This window comes from Anomaloglossus baeobatrachus, chromosome 6 (assembly GCF_048569485.1).
Source record: "Anomaloglossus baeobatrachus isolate aAnoBae1 chromosome 6, aAnoBae1.hap1, whole genome shotgun sequence".
Classification (NCBI taxonomy): domain Eukaryota; kingdom Metazoa; phylum Chordata; class Amphibia; order Anura; family Aromobatidae; genus Anomaloglossus; species Anomaloglossus baeobatrachus.
The window spans coordinates 568,830,248-568,848,830 of record NC_134358.1 but is presented as its reverse complement, the minus strand read 5'-3'; the positions used below and the strand labels follow the sequence as shown (position 1 = coordinate 568,848,830).

The following is an 18,583-nucleotide window of genomic DNA, read 5'->3' as shown; positions in this document are numbered from 1 at the left end:
AGGAGTGAGGACGGGGGACCGGTATTGGGGGGGGTGTCGGGGTTTACAGGGGAGGAGGACGGGGGACCGGTATTGGCCGGGGGTAGTTACAGTGGAGAAGGAGGATGGGTCCGATATTGGGGGGGGGTTTACAGGAGAGGAGGATGGGAGGGGACGGGTCTGGTATTGGGCGTGGGGGGGTTACAGTGGAGAAGGAGGACGAGTCCAGTATTGGGGGGGGGGGGTTGGGGCTACAGGGGAGGGGGAGGATGGGTCCGGTATTGAGGGGGTTTACAGGAGGAGGATGACTGGTCCTGTATTGGGGGGGGGGGTGAGTGTTTTACAGGAGAGAAGGACGGGTCCGATATTGGGGGGGGGGGGGTGAGGGTTTTACAGGGGAGGAGGGGGAACGGGTATGGTATTGGGGGGGGTTACAGGGGAGGAGGGGACGGGTCCGGTATTGGCGGGTGTTTGCGGGGGTGGGGGGGGTAGGAGGAGGGGACGAGTCAGGTATGGGGGGGTTGTTTACAGTGGAGAAGGGGGGGGGGTTTACAGGGGAGGAGGACGGGTCCGGTATGGGGGTGGGGTTGGGGGGGTAGTTACAGGGGAGGAGGAGGACGGGGGACCGGTATTGGGGGGTAGTTACAGTGGAGAAGGAGGATCGGTCCGGTATTGGGGGGGGGGGGTTTTACAGGAGAAGATGGGTCCGGTATTGGGGGGGAGGGGTTTACAGGAGAGGAGGAGGGGAGAGGTCTGGTATTGGGCGGGGGGGGGGGGGTTTACAGTGGAGAAGGACGACGAGTCCAGTATTGGGGGGGGTTGGGACTACAGGAGAGGGGGAGGACGGGTCCTGTATTGGGGGGGGGGGTGAGGGTTTTACAGGGGAGGAGAACGGGTCCGATATTGGGGGGGGGGGGGTGAGGGTTTTACAGGGGAGGAGGAGAACGGGTCTGGTATTGGTGGGGTGTTTGCGGGGGTGGGGGGGGGGAGGAGGAGGAGGAGGGGACGAGTCAGGTATGGGGGGGGGTTTACAGGGGAGGAGGAGGACGGGACCGGTATTGGGAGGGGGTGTTACAGTGGAGAAGGGGGGGTGGGTCCAGTATTGGGGGGGGTTTACAGGAGAGGAGGAGGGAAGGGGACGGGTCTGGTATTGGGCGGGGGTTACAGTGGAGAAGGAGGACGAGTCCAGTATTGGGGGGGTTGGGGCTACAGGAGAGGGGGGAGGACGGGTCCGGTATTGGGGGAGGGGGGGGGTGAGGGTTTTACAGGGGAGGAGGGGACAGGTCCAGGTATTGGCGGGTGTTAGCGGGGGGGGGGGTTTAGGAGGAGGAGGGGACGAGTCAGGTATGGGGGGGGTTAAAGGGGAGGAGGGGACGGGTCCAGTATTGGGGGGTGAGGGTTTTACAGGGGAGGAGGGGACGGGTCCGGTATTGGCGGGTGTTTGCGGGGGGGGGGGGGGTTACAGGGGAGGAGGACTCGTATCGGGGGGGGGGTTAAAGGGGAGGAGGGGACGGGTCCAGTATTGGGGGGGGGGTGGTGGTTATACAGGGGAAGAATTGACGGGTCCGGTATTGGGGGGCTAGGCTCTAATATTGGGCGGGGGAGGCTATGGTCGGGTATACGGGTGCTCGGGAGATTCCATTCCTGAGCGGAGGGGTGTCCTCACCTTCAGGGTGACGTCACACAGCTTCCCCTGCCGCCGGATCTCCTCCATCACCCCGTAGCCCCGGTTGGGGAGGTCGCCCACCGTGACATGCACCAGGTCTTCTAGCTCCTCTAATTCGTCCACCATCTTGTGACCCGGCGGGAAACGATCTGACACCGCTCACCCCGTGACCTGCGTAGGCTCCACCCACCTTCTGATGCCCCGCCCCTTAAACGAAGTACGTGACGTCACTTCCGATGAGCGCAGACCAACGCCAACCGTAATCATGACCAATACCGGCTGCTGTACTTTATGTGCAGAAAGCGAGGGGCCAGGAGAGACGGAAGAACCGGAGCCCGACAGCCGGGGGGCCGCGGAGCGAGGAGAGTCACTTGACCGGGAGGAGCCAGTGCTCACTTCCGGCTTCCTGCCTGTTACCATGGAGACTGAGAGTTTACACTGAGCATCCTAAGAACGGTAGGTGCGAAATGCTGGGACATGTAGTTCTCATACCATAGCTGTTACTGAGTCCATCAATATATATGTAATGTATGTGCACAGTGCAGAATAGTGAGTGCAGCTCTGGAGTATAATACAGGAGGTAACTCAGGATCAGTAATGTATGTACACAGCGACTGCACCAGCAGAATAGTGAGTGCAGCTCTGGAGTATAATACAGGAGGTAACTGAGGATCAGTAATGTAATGTATGTACACAGTGACTGCACCAGCAGAATAGTGAGTGCAGCTCTGGAGTATAATACAGGAGGTAACTCAGGATCAGTAATGTAATGTATGTACACAGTGACTGCAGCAGCAGAATAGTGAGTGCAGCTCTGGAGTATAATACAGGAGGTAACTCAGGATCAGTAATGTATGTACACAGTGACTGCACCAGCAGAATAGTGAGTGCAGCTCTGGAGTATAATACAGGAGGTAACTCCGGATCAGTAATGTAATGTATGTACACAGTGACTGCACCAGCAGAATAGTGAGTGCAGCTCTGGAGTATAATACAGGAGGTAACTGAGGATCAGTAATGTAATGTATGTACACAGTGACTGCACCAGCAGAATAGTGAGTGCAGCTCTGGAGTATAATACAGGAGGTAACTCAGGATCAGTAATGTAATGTATGTACACAGTGACTGCACCAGCAGAATAGTGAGTGCAGCTCTGGAGTATAATACAGGAGGTAACTCAGGATCAGTAGTGTTATGTATGTACACAGTGACTGCACCAGCAGAATAGTGAGTGCAGCTCTGGGGTATAATACAGGAGGTAACTCAGGATCAGTAATGTATGTACACAGTGACTGCAGCAGCAGAATAGTGAGTGCAGCTCTGGAGTATAATACAGGAGGTAACTCAGGATCAGTAATGTAATGTATGTACACAGTGACTGCACCAGCAGAATAGTGAGTGCAGCTCTGGAGTATAATACAGGAGGTAACTGAGGATCAGTAATGTAATGTATGTACACAGTGACTGCACCAGCAGAATAGTGAGTGCAGCTCTGGAGTATAATACAGGAGGTAACTCAGGATCAGTAATGTAATGTATGTACACAGTGACTGCACCAGCAGAATAGTGAGTGCAGCTCTGGAGTATAATACAGGAGGTAACTCAGGATCAGTAGTGTTATGTATGTACACAGTGACTGCACCAGCAGAATAGTGAGTGCAGCTCTGGGGTATAATACAGGAGGTAACTCAGGATCAGTAATGTATGTACACAGTGACTGCACCAGCAGAATAGTGAGTGCAGCTCTGGAGTATAATACAGGAGGTAACTGAGGATCAGTAATGTAATGTATGTACACAGTGACTGCACCAGCAGAATAGTGAGTGCAGCTCTGGAGTATAATACAGGAGGTAACTGAGGATCAGTAATGTAATGTATGTACACAGTGACTGCACCAGCAGAATAGTGAGTGCAGCTCTGGAGTATAATACAGGAGGTAACTCAGGATCAGTAATGTAATGTATGAGTGCAGCTCTGGAGTATAATATAGGAGGTAACTCAGGATCAGTAATGTATGTATGTACACAGTGACTGCACCAGCAGAATAGTGAGTGCAGCTCTGGAGTATAATCCAGTATCAGGGTGATGCGTGTAGTTGTGTCTTGCAGGGCGGTGACATGAGTGGCGGCAGCAGTGATGTGCGAGTGTTCGTCCGTGTGCGGCCCACCCCTCTCTTTGCTCAGGACATCGTCGGTCTGGATGAGGACAGTAAGGTGAGGGTTGCACTTGCTGACGACGTCTCGGTTCCGGACTCTTATAATTGACGTCTTGTCTCCGTCAGACGATCGACATTCACCTCCCGAGGGATGAGAAGTTGGGCGTGGTCAACAACAAGACATACGATTGGTCATTTAAAGTGGATGGGATTCTTCACAATGTGTCCCAGGCCGCGGTGTACGATGCGGTGGCCAAGACTGTGGTGACTCGAGGGTTACAGGGATATAATGGTGAGTAGTGAGTGATGGGCACAGGGATATAATGGTGAGTAGTGAGTGATGGGCACAGGGATATAATGGTGAGTAGTGAGTGATGGGCACAGGGATACAATGGTGAGTAGTGAGCGATGGGCACAGGGATATAATGGTGAGTAGTGAGCGATGGGCACAGGGATATAATGATGAGTAGTGAGCGATGGGCACAGGGATATAATGGTGAGTAGTGAGCGATGGGCACAGAGAGATAATGGTGAGTAGTGAGCGATGGGCACAGGGAGATAATGGTGAGTAGTAAGTGATGGGCACAGGGATATAATGGTGAGTAGTGAGCGATGGGCACAGGGAGATAATGGTGAGTAGTAAGCGATGGGCACAGGGATATAATGGTGAGTAGTAAGCGATGGGCACAGGGATATAATGGTGAGTAGTGAGTGATGGGCACAGGGATATAATGGTGAGTAGTGAGCGATGGGCACAGGGAGATAATGGTGAGTAGTGAGCGATGGGCACAGGGATATAATGGTGAGTAGTGAGTGATGGGCACAGGGATATAATGGTGAGTAGTGAGTGATGGGCACAGGGATATAATGGTGAGTAGTAAGTGATGGGCACAGGGATATAATGGTGAGTAGTGAGCGATGGGCACAGGGATATAATGGTGAGTAGTGAGCGATGGGCACAGGGATATAATGGTGAGTAGTGGGCGATGGGCACAGAGATATAATGGTGAGTAGTAAGCGATGGGCACAGGGATATAATGGTGAGTAGTGAGTGATGGGCACAGGGATATAATGGTGAGTAGTAAGTGATGGGCACAGGGATATAATGGTGAGTAGTGAGTGATGGGCACAGGGATATAATGGTGAGTAGTAAGTGATGGGCACAGGGATATAATGGTGAGTAGTGAGCGATGGGCACAGGGATATAATGGTGAGTAGTGGGCGATGGGCACAGAGATATAATGGTGAGTAGTAAGCGATGGGCACAGGGATATAATGGTGAGTAGTGAGTGATGGGCACAGGGATATAATGGTGAGTAGTAAGCGATAGGCACAGGGATATAATGGTGAGTAGTAAGCGATGGGCACAGGGATATAATGGTGAGTAGTAAGCGATAGGCACAGGGATATAATGGTGAGTAGTAAGCGATGGGCACAGGGATATAATGGTGAGTAGTAAGCGATAGGCACAGGGATATAATGGTGAGTAGTGAGTGATGGGCACAGGGATATAATGGTGAGTAGTGGGTGATGGGCACAGGGATATAATGGTGAGTAGTAAGTGATGGGCACAGGGATATAATGGTGAGTAGTAAGCGATGGGCACAGGGATATAATGGTGAGTAGTAAGCGATAGGCACAGGGATATAATGGTGAGTAGTGGGTGATGGGCACAGGGATATAATGGTGAGTAGTAAGTGATGGGCACAGGGATACAATGGTGAGTAGTGAGCGATGGGCACAGGGATACAATGGTGAGTAGTGAGCGATGGGCACAGGGATATAATGGTGAGTAGTGAGCGATGGGCACAGGGATATAATGGTGAGTAGTGAGCGATGGGCACAGGGATATAATGGTGAGTAGTGAGCGATGGGCACAGGGATATAATGGTAAGTAGTGAGCAATGGGCACAGGGATATAATGGTGAGTAGTAAGCGATGGGCACAGGGATATAATGGTGAGTAGTAAGCGATAGGCACAGGGATATAATGGTGAGTAGTGGGTGATGGGCACAGGGATATAATGGTGAGTAGTAAGTGATGGGCACAGGGATATAATGGTGAGTAGTGGGTGATGGGCACAGGGATATAATGGTGAGTAGTGGGCGATGGGCACAGAGATATAATGGTGAGTAGTGAGCGATGGGCACAGGGATATAATGGTGAGTAGTAAGTGATGGGCACAGGGATATAATGGTGAGTAGTGGGTGATGGGCACAGGGATATAATGGTGAGTAGTGGGCGATGGGCACAGAGATATAATGGTGAGTAGTAAGTGATGGGCACAGAGATATAATGGTGAGTAGTGGGCGATGGGCACAGAGATATAATGGTGAGTAGTGAGCGATGGGCACAGAGATATAATGGTGAGTAGTGGGCGATGGGCACAGAGATATAATGGTGAGTAGTGAGCGATGGGCACAGAGATATAATGGTGAGTAGTGGGCGATGGGCACAGAGATATAATGGTGAGTAGTGGGCGATGGGCACAGGGATATAATGGTGAGTAGTGGGCGATGGGCACAGAGATATAATGGTGAGTAGTGAGCGATGGGCACAGGGATATAATGGTGAGTAGTGGGCGATGGGCACAGGGATATAATGGTGAGTAGTGGGCGATGGGCACAGAGATATAATGGTGAGTAGTGAGCGATGGGCACAGGGATATAATGGTGAGTAGTGGGCGATAGGCACAGGGATATAATGGTGAGTAGTGGGCGATAGGCACAGGGATATAATGGTGAGTAGTGGGCGCTGCGCACCAGTCACACTGTATAGGGGAATGATGAAAAGCAGAACTGCTATGGGAATACTAGACTGAAAAATGCAATGAACTATCTGAAAAAGCGAAAAACATGAAAATGGAATATGCAGAACTGCTATGAATAATAGGAATATAAGAGATGTTTAATAATAATAATTAATAATAGCCATTGTATTGATCAATGCAAAAGAACCCCAATACCAACGCCAAGGTAATCTCTATTTTGGGGTCTGTGAGGAAAATCCTGGGATATGAAGAGGAATTATGATTTCCAGTCATAATCGCTCTCATCCCTCCATGGCAGTGCCCCCCTCCCTTCTTGTTCTCAGATGTCCAACATCTGGGAAGGTGTCACATCCCAGCAACACATCCCATGGCCATCTCCTGTGATATGGAGATTAGATGATCTGGGACCAGTGGACACAGGATGTCCCCCTGCCGTCACCCTGTAGCAGGGGCTGCTATCTACTTAGCAAGGCTATGGAAGTATCCAGACAGAACGACTCCAGTAAAATATGGTTCATATCTCGCAAGCCATATTTCCGATAAAAATGGCAGACATAAAAATGGTGTCTCCGCATGCGGACGATGCTGGCGCACCCTTTTTATGGGAGTAGGACCTGGGGAAATACCCCAGGCGTGAGATCAGCCAATGGGGAACTAGTAGACAAGCCATGAGTCCTCTCGTTCTGTAGCTAAATCCATAACTGTCACAATGAGAGCGTTGGCGTCTGCCTACGACGTCCCCAGGCAAAGTTATGGCCATATTCCCTGTTGTGGATATTGTCCATAACTCCAGCCAGGGGTGGAGCAGTGCTCCCTCTGAGGTCACAAAGGTAGGAGGGGACCTGGATTTGCCCAGGTTGATAACCCCAATTCGGCCATTTTCCAGTGTTCTTTTGCTCGGGGGTCTGGTCAGGGAAGACCTGTGAGGGAGATCCTGGAAACCTGGTCTACAGCGCCCCCCTGTGGCCAGACGCACAAGGTAACTGATTGAATTGTATGCCTGTTTGTAATCCATATCTTGCGTGTAACTGTTCTCTGACCTATGTATATTCTGTAGATCCCCTATTGTATATATTGTAGTTCTAGTGTGGCTTCGGCCGATTAAATTATATAATTAATCTTGGGCTGTTCTGTTATCTCGATCTTGAATCCCACGTCTGTGTGTTCGGCTAATAGTTACGGTAAATCGGTTGGTGGCAGCGAGTGTGTGCCAAGGATCATTGTGGGGCGGCCAGTGAGATTCGGAGAGGTTTTATATATTCCGCCCGCGGAGGTCGGGGGAATATATACCCTACTCTCACCGGGGACCCTTCAATAATCGGCATAAGTAGAATAGCGGCCTCCTTGCTTATTGTCGGGCAATTCCATAATTGGCCTGACTATAAGAGGGGCGCTAGAGAGCGCGTCACGTACTCTGTCTGTCGGTCGGGAGGTATAAAGGAGGGGTGACCCCCACTTGTTACCCCCCGATCGTGACATTGGTGGCCAGCACGGGGGATTTCTGAGTGAACCCCCCGGTGGTTCGTGACATATTGGTGGCAAGCGGTGGGATCGAGATAATAGTGTGTGTGAGACCCATACTCCCAGACACTAAAGACTGCCTGCAGCAGCTGTGGCTGCTGGGGTCTTCAGACCAGACCAACACTAGAGTGTCAGAGTGCAGGTACTGTGCGGTGTGTGGGTGCATCAGGTGTCAGTTCTGTGTCAGTGACCAAAGTCTGCAACAATGGCTGAGAGCACCAGGAGCAGAGCTATGCAACTGGCCAATGCTCAGGCAGGAGCCGAAGAGAGGGAGGACGGTGCTGTGGACAGCAATGAGGAGGTTGTCCACGAGCCCTCCAGGAGCCCGACGCCAGAGAACAGCTCTGCCGAGGACATCGCACAACCTGGCATTCATGGACAAGATGAGGAGCACACCCAAGGGTCCTCAACGAGCCAGATGCCAGCCCTCCGCTTTGAAAGGGACAGTGAATCGCCTAGCTCTGCAGCGTGCCGCAGATCACCACGTGCCATTCCACCGAGCCTGGCAGGCTCGGATAGCCTTCTTCAAATGGCTATGGCCCTACTCCAGGCTGGAGACCGGGAGGGCTACAAGGAACTCATGGCAGAGCGCAGGGCAGCGTGTGAGGCTGAGGCTGCGGAGCAGCAGGCAGAGCGTGAGGCTGCGGAGCGAGAGCGCAGGGCAGAACATGAAGCTGCGGAGCGCAGGGCAGAGCGCAGGGCAGCGAGTGAAGAGCGAGAGCGACAGGCAGACCGTGAGCACCAGCTGCAGCTAGCCAAGCTCCAGCCCTCATCAGCCACACGTGACCTTCAAGACACCAAACTTCCAAAGGTCCGTTTTGAGGACTTCCCAGTGCTGGAGAAGGATGGAGACTTGGACTCTTTCCTGACTGCTTTTGAACGGACTTGCCTGCAGCACCATCTGGACAAGGACCAGTGGGCCAAATACCTGACCCCCCGTTTAAGGGGTAAGGCCCTGGAAATCCTTGGGGACTGGCCTGCTGAGGCAGATCAAGGCTACGACACCATCAAGCGGGCCCTGATCCAACAGTACAACCTCACTCCGGAGTCCTACCGCAAGAAGTTCCGGAGCCTACAGAAGGGACCAAAGGACTCCTGGGCTGACCACCGGCGGGCACTTGCCCGAGCTGCCGACCACTGGACCCAAGGCCTGCAGCTTACCACCGGACCGGAGATCCTGGACTTGGTCATCACAGAGCAACTCTTGTGGAACTGCCCTGAGGATCTCCGCCAGTTCATCCGAGACCAGAAGCCAAAGGGGTCCACGGCTACAGCTGCCCTGGCTGATGACTACACCTACAATCGGGCCCCTGAGGCCAGGAGAGCGGCCGCCAGCAGCACCTGGAGAGGGGGTAAGATGAATTCTGCGACTGCCCCACCTGCCCCTAGACCGCAGGGGGTGTCCCTTTCAACTCCCCTCTCCAGGCCTGTGGCAGAACCAAGACGGTGCCACCAGTGCAACCAACCTGGACACTTCAAGGCCATGTGCCCTCAGCGTCCCAAGGCCCCGTCCCCGTCCCAAGGGCCGCCCAAGGTGTATTGTGTGGGTGGGGGTGGTGGTAGGTCCCTGAACAGCTTCCAACCTGTCACCGTCGGCCGGTCTGTGACCATAGGACTGCGAGACAGCGCCTCGGAGGTGACTCTGGTGCGGCCTGAGATGGTGTCCCCCCCAAGACTTGGTACCTGGAAAAACCCTCGCTGTCTCCGGAATTGGAGGCATTGACCTGGCCGGCGCTGCCCATCGCCAGCGTTTATATGGACTGGGGCGCAGGGCGAGGGGTGAGGGAGGTGGGGGTAACTGATCGGATCCCCGCAAACGTGCTACTTGGGACAGATTTGGGGCAGATAACCTCCCAGTTTGGGCCCCCCCAAGGGCTGAACCTTCAGCCAGTACTGACATGCCTCCGGACAATGTTAATGTGTTATCTATGAATGATGTAAGGGAGGAGGGAGTGAACTCTGATTTTTCGGCTTGCATAGACACACACACAGCTGCAGCTGTGACAGGGGAGGGGGTCAGAGGAAGGTGTGACCATGCCTCTACAAGTAATCAGCCTGTGAGCTGGGATCTGTTGCCCTCTGCAGGGATAAGCAGAGAGCAGGGTGCTGCAGAGGGAGAACCAGTGTGTGGGGTGGGGGCTACCACAGCAAATGTGGGGTCCCCAGAGATTTCACAGCGGGGTTCTGTTGCTGCAGGGGGGGAACAGGCAGGTGAGATTGGGGCCGGTCCCGGAGCGGAAGTGCTCCCAGGTAAGATCTCTGTGCAGGGTTCTCCCACAACCGGGGTGTCCGGAAGCCAGGTAGGTCTGCCTGAACCGGCGACTTGGTCAGGAACGGAGGAGGAGCAGGCACGACCCACGGTCGCAGTGGCTGTGGCCGCTGTCACCCGCAGTGGGAGTGCTGGAACCCAAGGGGCCTCTCGGAGGTCCGATGGCTCTTCCCCTTCTGACCAAGTGGCAGCCGAGTCAGGCGGAGGCCAGGACACAGGTCCCGGGGTACTGACCGAAGATGTGACAGTCTCGTCGATTCTGGCCACATCTAGTCAGGGGTTTCAGGCAGCGTTAGAAGCTGACGACAGCCTGAAAGCTCGAAAGGAGCAGGCGGCACAGCCTCCCTCGGACTCGGACCCGGAGCGAGTGGTCTGGGACCAAGGACGGCTGTACCGGGTCACGGTCCAGCAGGGTTCACCGGAGGCGTGGCCCAGGGACCGACAGTTGGTGGTACCCTATCCGTTCCGGACGGAGTTGTTGCGGATCGCACATGAGATTCCGATGGCCGGACACCTAGGGATCGCTAAGACCAAGGCCAGGTTAAACCAGCATTTCTACTGGCCAAAAATGGGGGCCGATGTGGCTGCCTACTGCCGTTCATGTGAAACCTGTCAGAGAGTGGGGAAGGCGGGGCCACACCCCAAAGCCCCACTGGTATCTCTGCCCATCATCGATGAGCCTTTCAGGAGGGTGGCTGTGGATCTGGTCGGCCCGCTGGCCATCCCCAGCAGCTCCGGGAAACGCTTCATACTGACGGTAGTGGACTATGCCACCCGGTACCCAGAAGCAGTTGCCTTGTCGTCCATTCGGGCTGACAAGGTGGCCACCGCATTGCTGGAGATTTTCTCCCGAGTGGGTTTTCCCCAGGAAATGCTCACTGACCGGGGGACCCAATTCATGTCACAGCTGATGGAGGCCCTCTGTAAGCAAGTCCAGGTGCGACATCTGGTGGCCAGCCCGTACCATCCACAGACTAATGGCCTGTGCGAGCGGTTCAATGGCACCTTAAAGCAGATGCGTAAGATGTTGGTCGACTCCCACGGGCGTGACTGGGAGCGGTATCTCCCACACCTGTTATTTGCTTACCGGGAGGTTCCACAGGCCTCAACGGGATTCTCACCTTTTGAGCTCCTGTACAGGCGACGTGTGCGGGGCCCCCTGGCTCTGGTGAAAGAGGATTGGGAAGGGGATTTGGCCACCCCTGGAGTGTCGGTTATCGAGTATGTCATGCGCTTCCGGGACAAAATGCAGGCCTTGACGCAACTGGTACACGACAATATGGCTCAAGCCCAGGCCGATCAGAAGCGTTGGTACGACCAGAACGCTTGTGAGAGGACCTACCAAGTGGGTCAAAAGGTGTGGGTACTGGTCCCCGTACCACAGGACAAGCTTCAGGCAGCCTGGGAAGGCCCATACCTCGTGTACCAGCAGCTCAACCCTGTAACGTACCTGGTCACCCTGGACCCTGCCCGTGGAAGGCGGAAGCCCTTCCATGTGAACATGATGAAGGCACATCATGAGCGGGAGGCGTGTGCGCTCCCCGTGTGCAACCTGCCCGAGGAAGGAGAAGCGGAAACCCTCTTGGATATGCTAGCCCAGGTTAAGGCAGGCGGATCCATTGAGGATGTGGAGGTTGGCCACCAGCTCTTGGAGGACCAACGGTCCCAGCTGTGGGCCACCCTACACCCCTTACGGGGGTTGTTTACCAACCAGCCCGGAAGGACTGACTTGGCTGTCCATCATGTGGACACTGGGGATCATCCCCCGATCCGGCGTTCAGCATATCGGGTCTCCCTGGAGGTGCAGCAACACATGCGCCAGGAGATTGATGAGATGCTGAAGCTGGGGGTGATCCAGGCATCCAACAGCGCTTGGGCCTCGCCTGTAGTCCTCGTCCCTAAGAAGGACCGAACCACTCGGTTCTGCGTGGACTACAGGGGGCTCAATGCTGTCACGGTCGCCGATGCGTACCCAATGCCACGCATCGATGACCTGCTCGATCAGTTGGCCGGGGCTCAGTACCTGACCATCATGGATCTGAGCCGGGGATATTGGCAGATCCCCCTGACTCGCAAGGCCAGGGAATGCTCTGCCTTTATTACCCCATTTGGACTGTACGAGTCCACGGTGATGCCATTCGGGATGAGGAATGCCCCTGCCACTTTCCAGCGGATGGTCAACACCCTGCTCACGGGACTTGAAGGGTACGCGGCCGCGTACCTGGATGACATTGCTGTCTTCAGTCCCACCTGGGAGGACCACCTAGAGCATCTAGCACAGGTGCTCAGGCGGATCCACTAGGCAGGTTTGACCATCAAGCCGGGAAAGTGTCAGCTGGCCATGAGCGAGGTCCAGTACCTCGATCACCGGGTAGGCGGGAGAACACTGAAGCCCGAGCCTGAGAAAGTGGAGGCCATCGCATCCTGGCCCACCCCCAGGACCAAGAAGCAGGTGATGTCCTTCTTGGGGACCGCCGGGTACTATAGGAGGTTTGTTCCACGCTATAGTAGCCTGGCAAAGCCCTTGACGGACCTCACCAAGAAGAAGCTGCCCTCTGCAGTCGATTGGACAATGGACTGCGAGACAGCCTTCCGGGCCCTAAAGGACGCCCTGTCCAGCCCGCCCGTGCTACAGGCAGCCGACTTCACGCGGCCGTTTGTAGTAAAGACCGACGCCAGTGACTTCGGCCTCGGTGCGGTGCTCAGCCAGGTGGACTCTGCGAGCCAAGAGCACCCAGTCTTGTACCTGAGCAGGAAGCTGTTACCGAGGGAGGTGGCCTATTCCACGATGGAAAAGGAATGCCTGGCCATAGTGTGGGCCCTGCAGCGTCTGCAACCCTATCTATACGGGCGCCACTTCATCGTGGAGACGGACCACAATCCCCTCAGCTGGTTGCACACCGTCTCTGGGACGAATGGGCGGTTGTTGCGATGGAGCCTTGCGCTCCAGCAATACAACTTCACCATTCGCCACAAAAGGGGCCGGGACCACGGTAACGCAGACGGGCTGTCCCGACAAGGAGAGGTCGCGGACGGGCGCACGGGGGAACACCGGAGTGTGCTGCCCCCTAGCGCCCTCAAAAGGGGGGAGGTGTGAGGAAAATCCTGGGATATGAAGAGGAATTATGATTTCCAGTCATAATCGCTCTCATCCCTCCATGGCAGTGCCCCCCTCCCTTCTTGTTCTCAGATGTCCAACATCTGGGAAGGTGTCACATCCCAGCAACACATCCCATGGCCATCTCCTGTGATATGGAGATTAGATGAGCTGGGAACAGTGGACACAGGATGACCCCCTGCCGTCACCCTGTAGCAGGGGCTGCTATCTACTTAGCAAGCTTGGAAGTATCCAGACAGAACGACTCCAGTAAAATATGGTTCATATCTAGCAAGCCATATTTCCGATAAATGTGGCAACCATAAAAATGGTGTCTCCGCATGCGGACGATGCTGGCGCACCCTTTTTATGGGAGTAAGACCTGGGGAAATACCCCAGGCGTGATATCAGCCAATGGGGAACTAGTAGACAAGTCATGAGTCCTCTCGTTCTGTAGCTAAATTCATAACTGTCACAATGAGAGTGTTGGCGTCTGCCTACGACGTTCCCAGGCCAAGTTATGGCCCATATCCCCTGTTGTGGATATTATCCATAACTCCAGCCAGGGGTGGAGCAGTGCTTCCCTCTGAGGTCACTAAGGTAGGAGGGGACCTGGATTTGCCCAGGTTGATAACCCCAATTCGGCCATTTTCCAGTGTTCTTTTGCTCGGGGGTCTGGTCAGGGAAGACCTGTGAGGGAGATCCTGGAAACCTGGTCCACGGCGCCCCCCTGTGGCCAGACGCACAAGGTAACTGCTAGAACTGTGTATGCCTGTTTGTAATCCCTATCTTGCGTGTAACTGTACTCTGACCTATGTATATTCTGTAGATCCCCTATTGTATATATTGTAGTTCTAGTGTGGCTTAGGCCGATTAAATTATCTAATTAATCTTGGGCTGTTCTGTTATCTCGATCTTGAACCCCACGCCTGTGTGTTCGGCTAATAGTTACGGTGAAGCGGTTGGTGGCAGCGAGTTGTGCCAAGGATCATTGTGGGGCGGCCAGTGAGATTCGGGGAGATTTTATATATTCCGCCCGCGGAGGTCGGGGGAATATATACCCTACTCTCACCGGGGACCCTTCAATAATCGGCATAAGTAGTATAGCGGCCTCCTTGCTTATTGTCGGGCAATTCCATAATTGGCCTGACTATAAGAGGGGCGCTAGAGAGCGCGTCACGTACTCTGTCTGTCGGTCGGGAGGTATAAAGGAGGGGTGACCCCCACTTGTTACCCCCCGATCGTGACATTGGTGGCCAGCACGGGGGATTTCTGAGTGACCCCCCCCCCCGGTGGTTCGTGACAGGGTCCCTAACCTATGTGTGACCTCACCTGCTGTTAAAAAACTTGCTCTGTATGGGAAGCAAAGGACCAAGCTATATATGTGTGAAATAACACACATGGCTATGGGTGGGGCCGGGTTCTCAGACAGAAAGTGCATACTAATTAAAGAATGTACGTCTGGGACACCAATGGTGTGAACAAGGTGCAGGATTCAAAAACATAACTATACCATAGGATAAAGAGCTGCGCACCAGTCACAATGCACTGCAATTACCTGCAGGTGAGCTCACACATAGGCTAGGGACCCCAAAAATAGAGATTACCTTGGCGTTGGTTTTGGGGCTCTTTTGCATCGAGCTGTACAATGGCTACACGTCTCTTATATTCCTATTATTCACAGTTCTGCACATTGCATTTTCATGTTTTTCCTTTCTCCGATCATCCCTTGTATTCTTCAGTCCGGTATTCCCGCAGCAGTTCTGCACATTGCATTTTCATGTTTTTCCTTTCTCTGGTCGTCCCTTGTATTCTTCCGTCCGGTATTCCCGCAGCAGCTCTGCACATTCCATTTTCATGTTTTCTCTTTCTCCGGTTGTCCCTTGTATTCTTCAGTCCGGTATTCCCGCAGTAGCTCTGCACATTCCATTTTCATGTTTTTCCTTTTTTCCGGTCGTCCCCTGTATTCTTCAGTCCGGTAATCCCGCAGCAGCTCTGCACATTCCATTTTCATGTTTGTCCCTTTTTCCGATCGTCCCTTGTATTCTTCAGTCCGGTATTCCCGCAGCAGCGCTGCACATTCCATTTTCATGTTTTCTCTTTTAACCGGTCGTCCCTTGTATTCTTCAGTCCGGTATTCCCGCAGCAGCTCTGCACATTGCATTTTCATGTTTTCCCTTTCTTCGGTCGTCCCTTGTATTCTTCTGTCCGGTATTCCCACAGCAGCTCTGCACATTCCATTTTCATGTTTTCCCTTTCTTCGGTCGTCCCTTGTATTCTTCCGTCCGGTATTCCCGCAGCAGCTCTGCACATTCCATTTTCATGTTTTCCCTTTCTTCGGTCGTCCCTTGTATTCTTCCGTCCGGTATTCCCGCAGCAGCTCTGCACATTCCATTTTTATGTTTTCCCTTTCTTCGGTCGTCCCTTGTATTCTTCAGTCCGGTATTCCCGCAGCAGTTCTGCACATTGCATTTTCATGTTTGTCTCTTTTTCCGGTCGTCCCTTGTATTCTTCAGTCCGGTATTCCCGCAGCAGCTCTGCACATTCCATTTTCATGTTTTCCTTTCTCCGATCGTCCCTTGTATTCTTCAGTCCGGTATTCCCGCAGCAGTTCTGCACATTCCATTTTCATGTTTTTCCTTTCTCCGATCGTCCCTTGTATTCTTCAGTCCGGTATTCCCGCAGCAGCTCTGCACATTCCATTTTCATGTTTTCCCTTTCTTCGGTCGTCCCTTGTATTCTTCCGTCCGGTATTCCCGCAGCAGCTCTGCACATTCCATTTTCATGTTTTCCTTTTTTCCGGTCGTCCCTTGTATTCTTCCGTCCGGTATTCCCGCAGCAGCTCTGCACATTGCATTTTCATGTTTTCCTTTTTTCCGGTCGTCCCTTGTATTCTTCCGTCCGGTATTCCCGCAGCAGTTCTGCACATTGCAGTTTCATGTTTTCCTTTTTCCGATCGTCCCTTGTATTCTTCAGTCCGGTATTCCCGCAGCAGCTCTGCACATTCCATTTTCATGTTTTCTCTTTTTCCGGTCGTCCCTTGTATTCTTCCGTCCGGTATTCCCGCAGCAGTTCTGCACATTGCATTTTCATGTTTTCCTTTTTCCGATCGTCCCTTGTATTCTTCAGTCCGGTATTCCCGCAGCAGCTCTGCACATTCCATTTTCATGTTTTCTCTTTTTCCGGTCGTCCCTTGTATTCTTCCGTCCGGTATTCCCGCAGCAGCTCTGCACATTCCATTTTCATGTTTTCTCTTTTTTCCGGTCGTCCCTTGTATTCTTCAGTCCGGTATTCCCGCAGCAGCTCTGCACATTCCATTTTCATGTTTTCCTTTTTTCCGGTCGTCCCTTGTATTCTTCCGTCCGGTATTCCCGCAGCAGCTCTGCACATTCCATTTTCATGTTTTCCTTTTTTCCGGTCGTCCCTTGTATTCTTCAGTCCGGTATTCCCGCAGCAGCTCTGCACATTCCATTTTCATGTTTTCCTTTTTTCCAGTCGTCCCTTGTATTCTTCCGTCCGGTATTCCCGCAGCAGCTCTGCACATTCCATTTTCATGTTTTTCCTTTCTCCGATCGTCCCTTGTATTCTTCCGTCCGGTATTCCCGCAGCAGCTCTGCATATTGCATTTTCATGTTTTCCCTTTTTCCGGTCGTCCCTTGTATTCTTCCGTCCGGTATTCCCGCAGCAGCTCTGCATATTGCATTTTCATGTTTTCCCTTTCTCCGATCGTCCCTTGTATTCTTCCGTCCGGTATTCCCGCAGCAGCTCTGCTTTTCATCATTCCCATTATTAACCCTTTGTCACTCGTGCTGTTGGTGCGGCTCTTGTGAGTGACATTGCTGTTTTCCAGGTACAATCATGTGCTATGGACAGACCGGAGCGGGGAAGACACACACCATCACCGGGGCCACGGAGAACTACAAGAACCGCGGCGTCATACCCCGAGCGCTGCAGCAGGTACTGACCCCACTGTGTCACCTTCCTCCCTTCAGTCACTTCCAGAGCTGCACAGCATTGTGCCCCCCATACTGCACTGGCTGACCTGAGGGGCTTTATGATTGCAGCTCTGGATGTGACTGGAGACGCTCATCACGAGATCCTCACCCCTGGACTGACGTGATTCTGCTTCCATCCTTTAGGTGTTTAAAGAGATGGGCGAGCAGAGTGACCGCGCTGTGACCGCGAGGATCTCCTACCTGGAGATCTACAACGAGGCACTATTCGACCTCCTGACCCCCCTGCCGGACCCCCTGCCCCCCGGCCCCCCGATGACCATAGTGGACGAGCCGCAGGGGGTGTCAGTCAGAGGCCTGTCCCTCCATCACGCTGCGGACGAGGAGCACGCCCTGAACCTGCTGTTCGAGGTGAGACGCCATGACACTTGTATATAGAGGGGAGACGCCATGACACCTGTATATAGAGGAGAGACGCCATGACACCTGTATATAGAGGTGAGACGCCATGACACCTGTATATAGAGGAGATACGCCATGACACCTGTATATAGAGGAGAGACGCCATGACACCTGTATATAGAGGTGAGACGCCATGACACCTGTATATAGAGGAGAGACGCCATGACACCTGTATATAGAGGAGAGACGCCATGACACCTGTATATAGAGGGGAGACGCCATGACACCTGTATATAGAGGCGAGACGCCATGACACCTGTATATAGAGGCGAGACGCCATGACACCTGTATATAGAGGGGAGACGCCATGACACCTGTATATAGAGGGGAGACGCCATAACACCTGTATATAGAGGGGAGACGCCATGACACCTGTATATAGAGGAGAGACGCCAGGACACCTGTATATAGAGGAGAGACGCCATGACGCCTGTATATAGAGGTGAGACGCCCTGACGCCTGTATATAGAGGACAGACGCCATGACGCCTGTATATAGAGGTGAGACTCCATGACACCTGTATATAGAGGAGAGACGCCATGACACCTGTATATAGAGGAGAGACGCCATGACACCTGTATATAGAGGAGAGACGCCATGACACCTGTATATAGAGGAGAGACGCCATGACACCTGTATATAGAGGAGAGACGCCATGACACCTGTATATAGAGGCGAGACGCCATGACACCTGTATATAGAGGGGAGACG

General features: G+C 53.4%; 2 protein-coding genes across 4 annotated transcripts in view; one reads left to right on the top strand and one right to left on the bottom strand.

Moving 5' to 3' along the window:
- KLHL18 (kelch like family member 18) overlaps positions 1–2,021 on the bottom strand; it is a 10,521-nt gene extending 8,500 nt beyond the window's left edge. The window contains 1 exon segment of the mRNA XM_075316173.1: positions 1,602–2,021. Within this exon segment, the coding sequence (XP_075172288.1) occupies positions 1,602–1,771 (170 nt within the window). The 5' untranslated portion in view covers positions 1,772–2,021.
- KIF9 (kinesin family member 9) overlaps positions 1,733–18,583 on the top strand; it is a 42,170-nt gene continuing 25,319 nt past the window's right edge. The window contains exons 1-5 of one of the 3 annotated variants that reach the window (XM_075315849.1): positions 1,733–2,101; positions 3,754–3,858; positions 3,927–4,092; positions 17,308–17,414; positions 17,597–17,821. In XM_075315849.1, the coding sequence (XP_075171964.1) occupies positions 3,763–3,858; positions 3,927–4,092; positions 17,308–17,414; positions 17,597–17,821 (594 nt within the window). In that variant the 5' untranslated portion in view covers positions 1,733–2,101; positions 3,754–3,762. The remainder of the gene's footprint in view (positions 2,102–3,753; positions 3,859–3,926; positions 4,093–17,307; positions 17,415–17,596; positions 17,822–18,583) is intronic. The other 2 variants (XM_075315847.1, XM_075315846.1) reach the window with 2 other exon arrangements.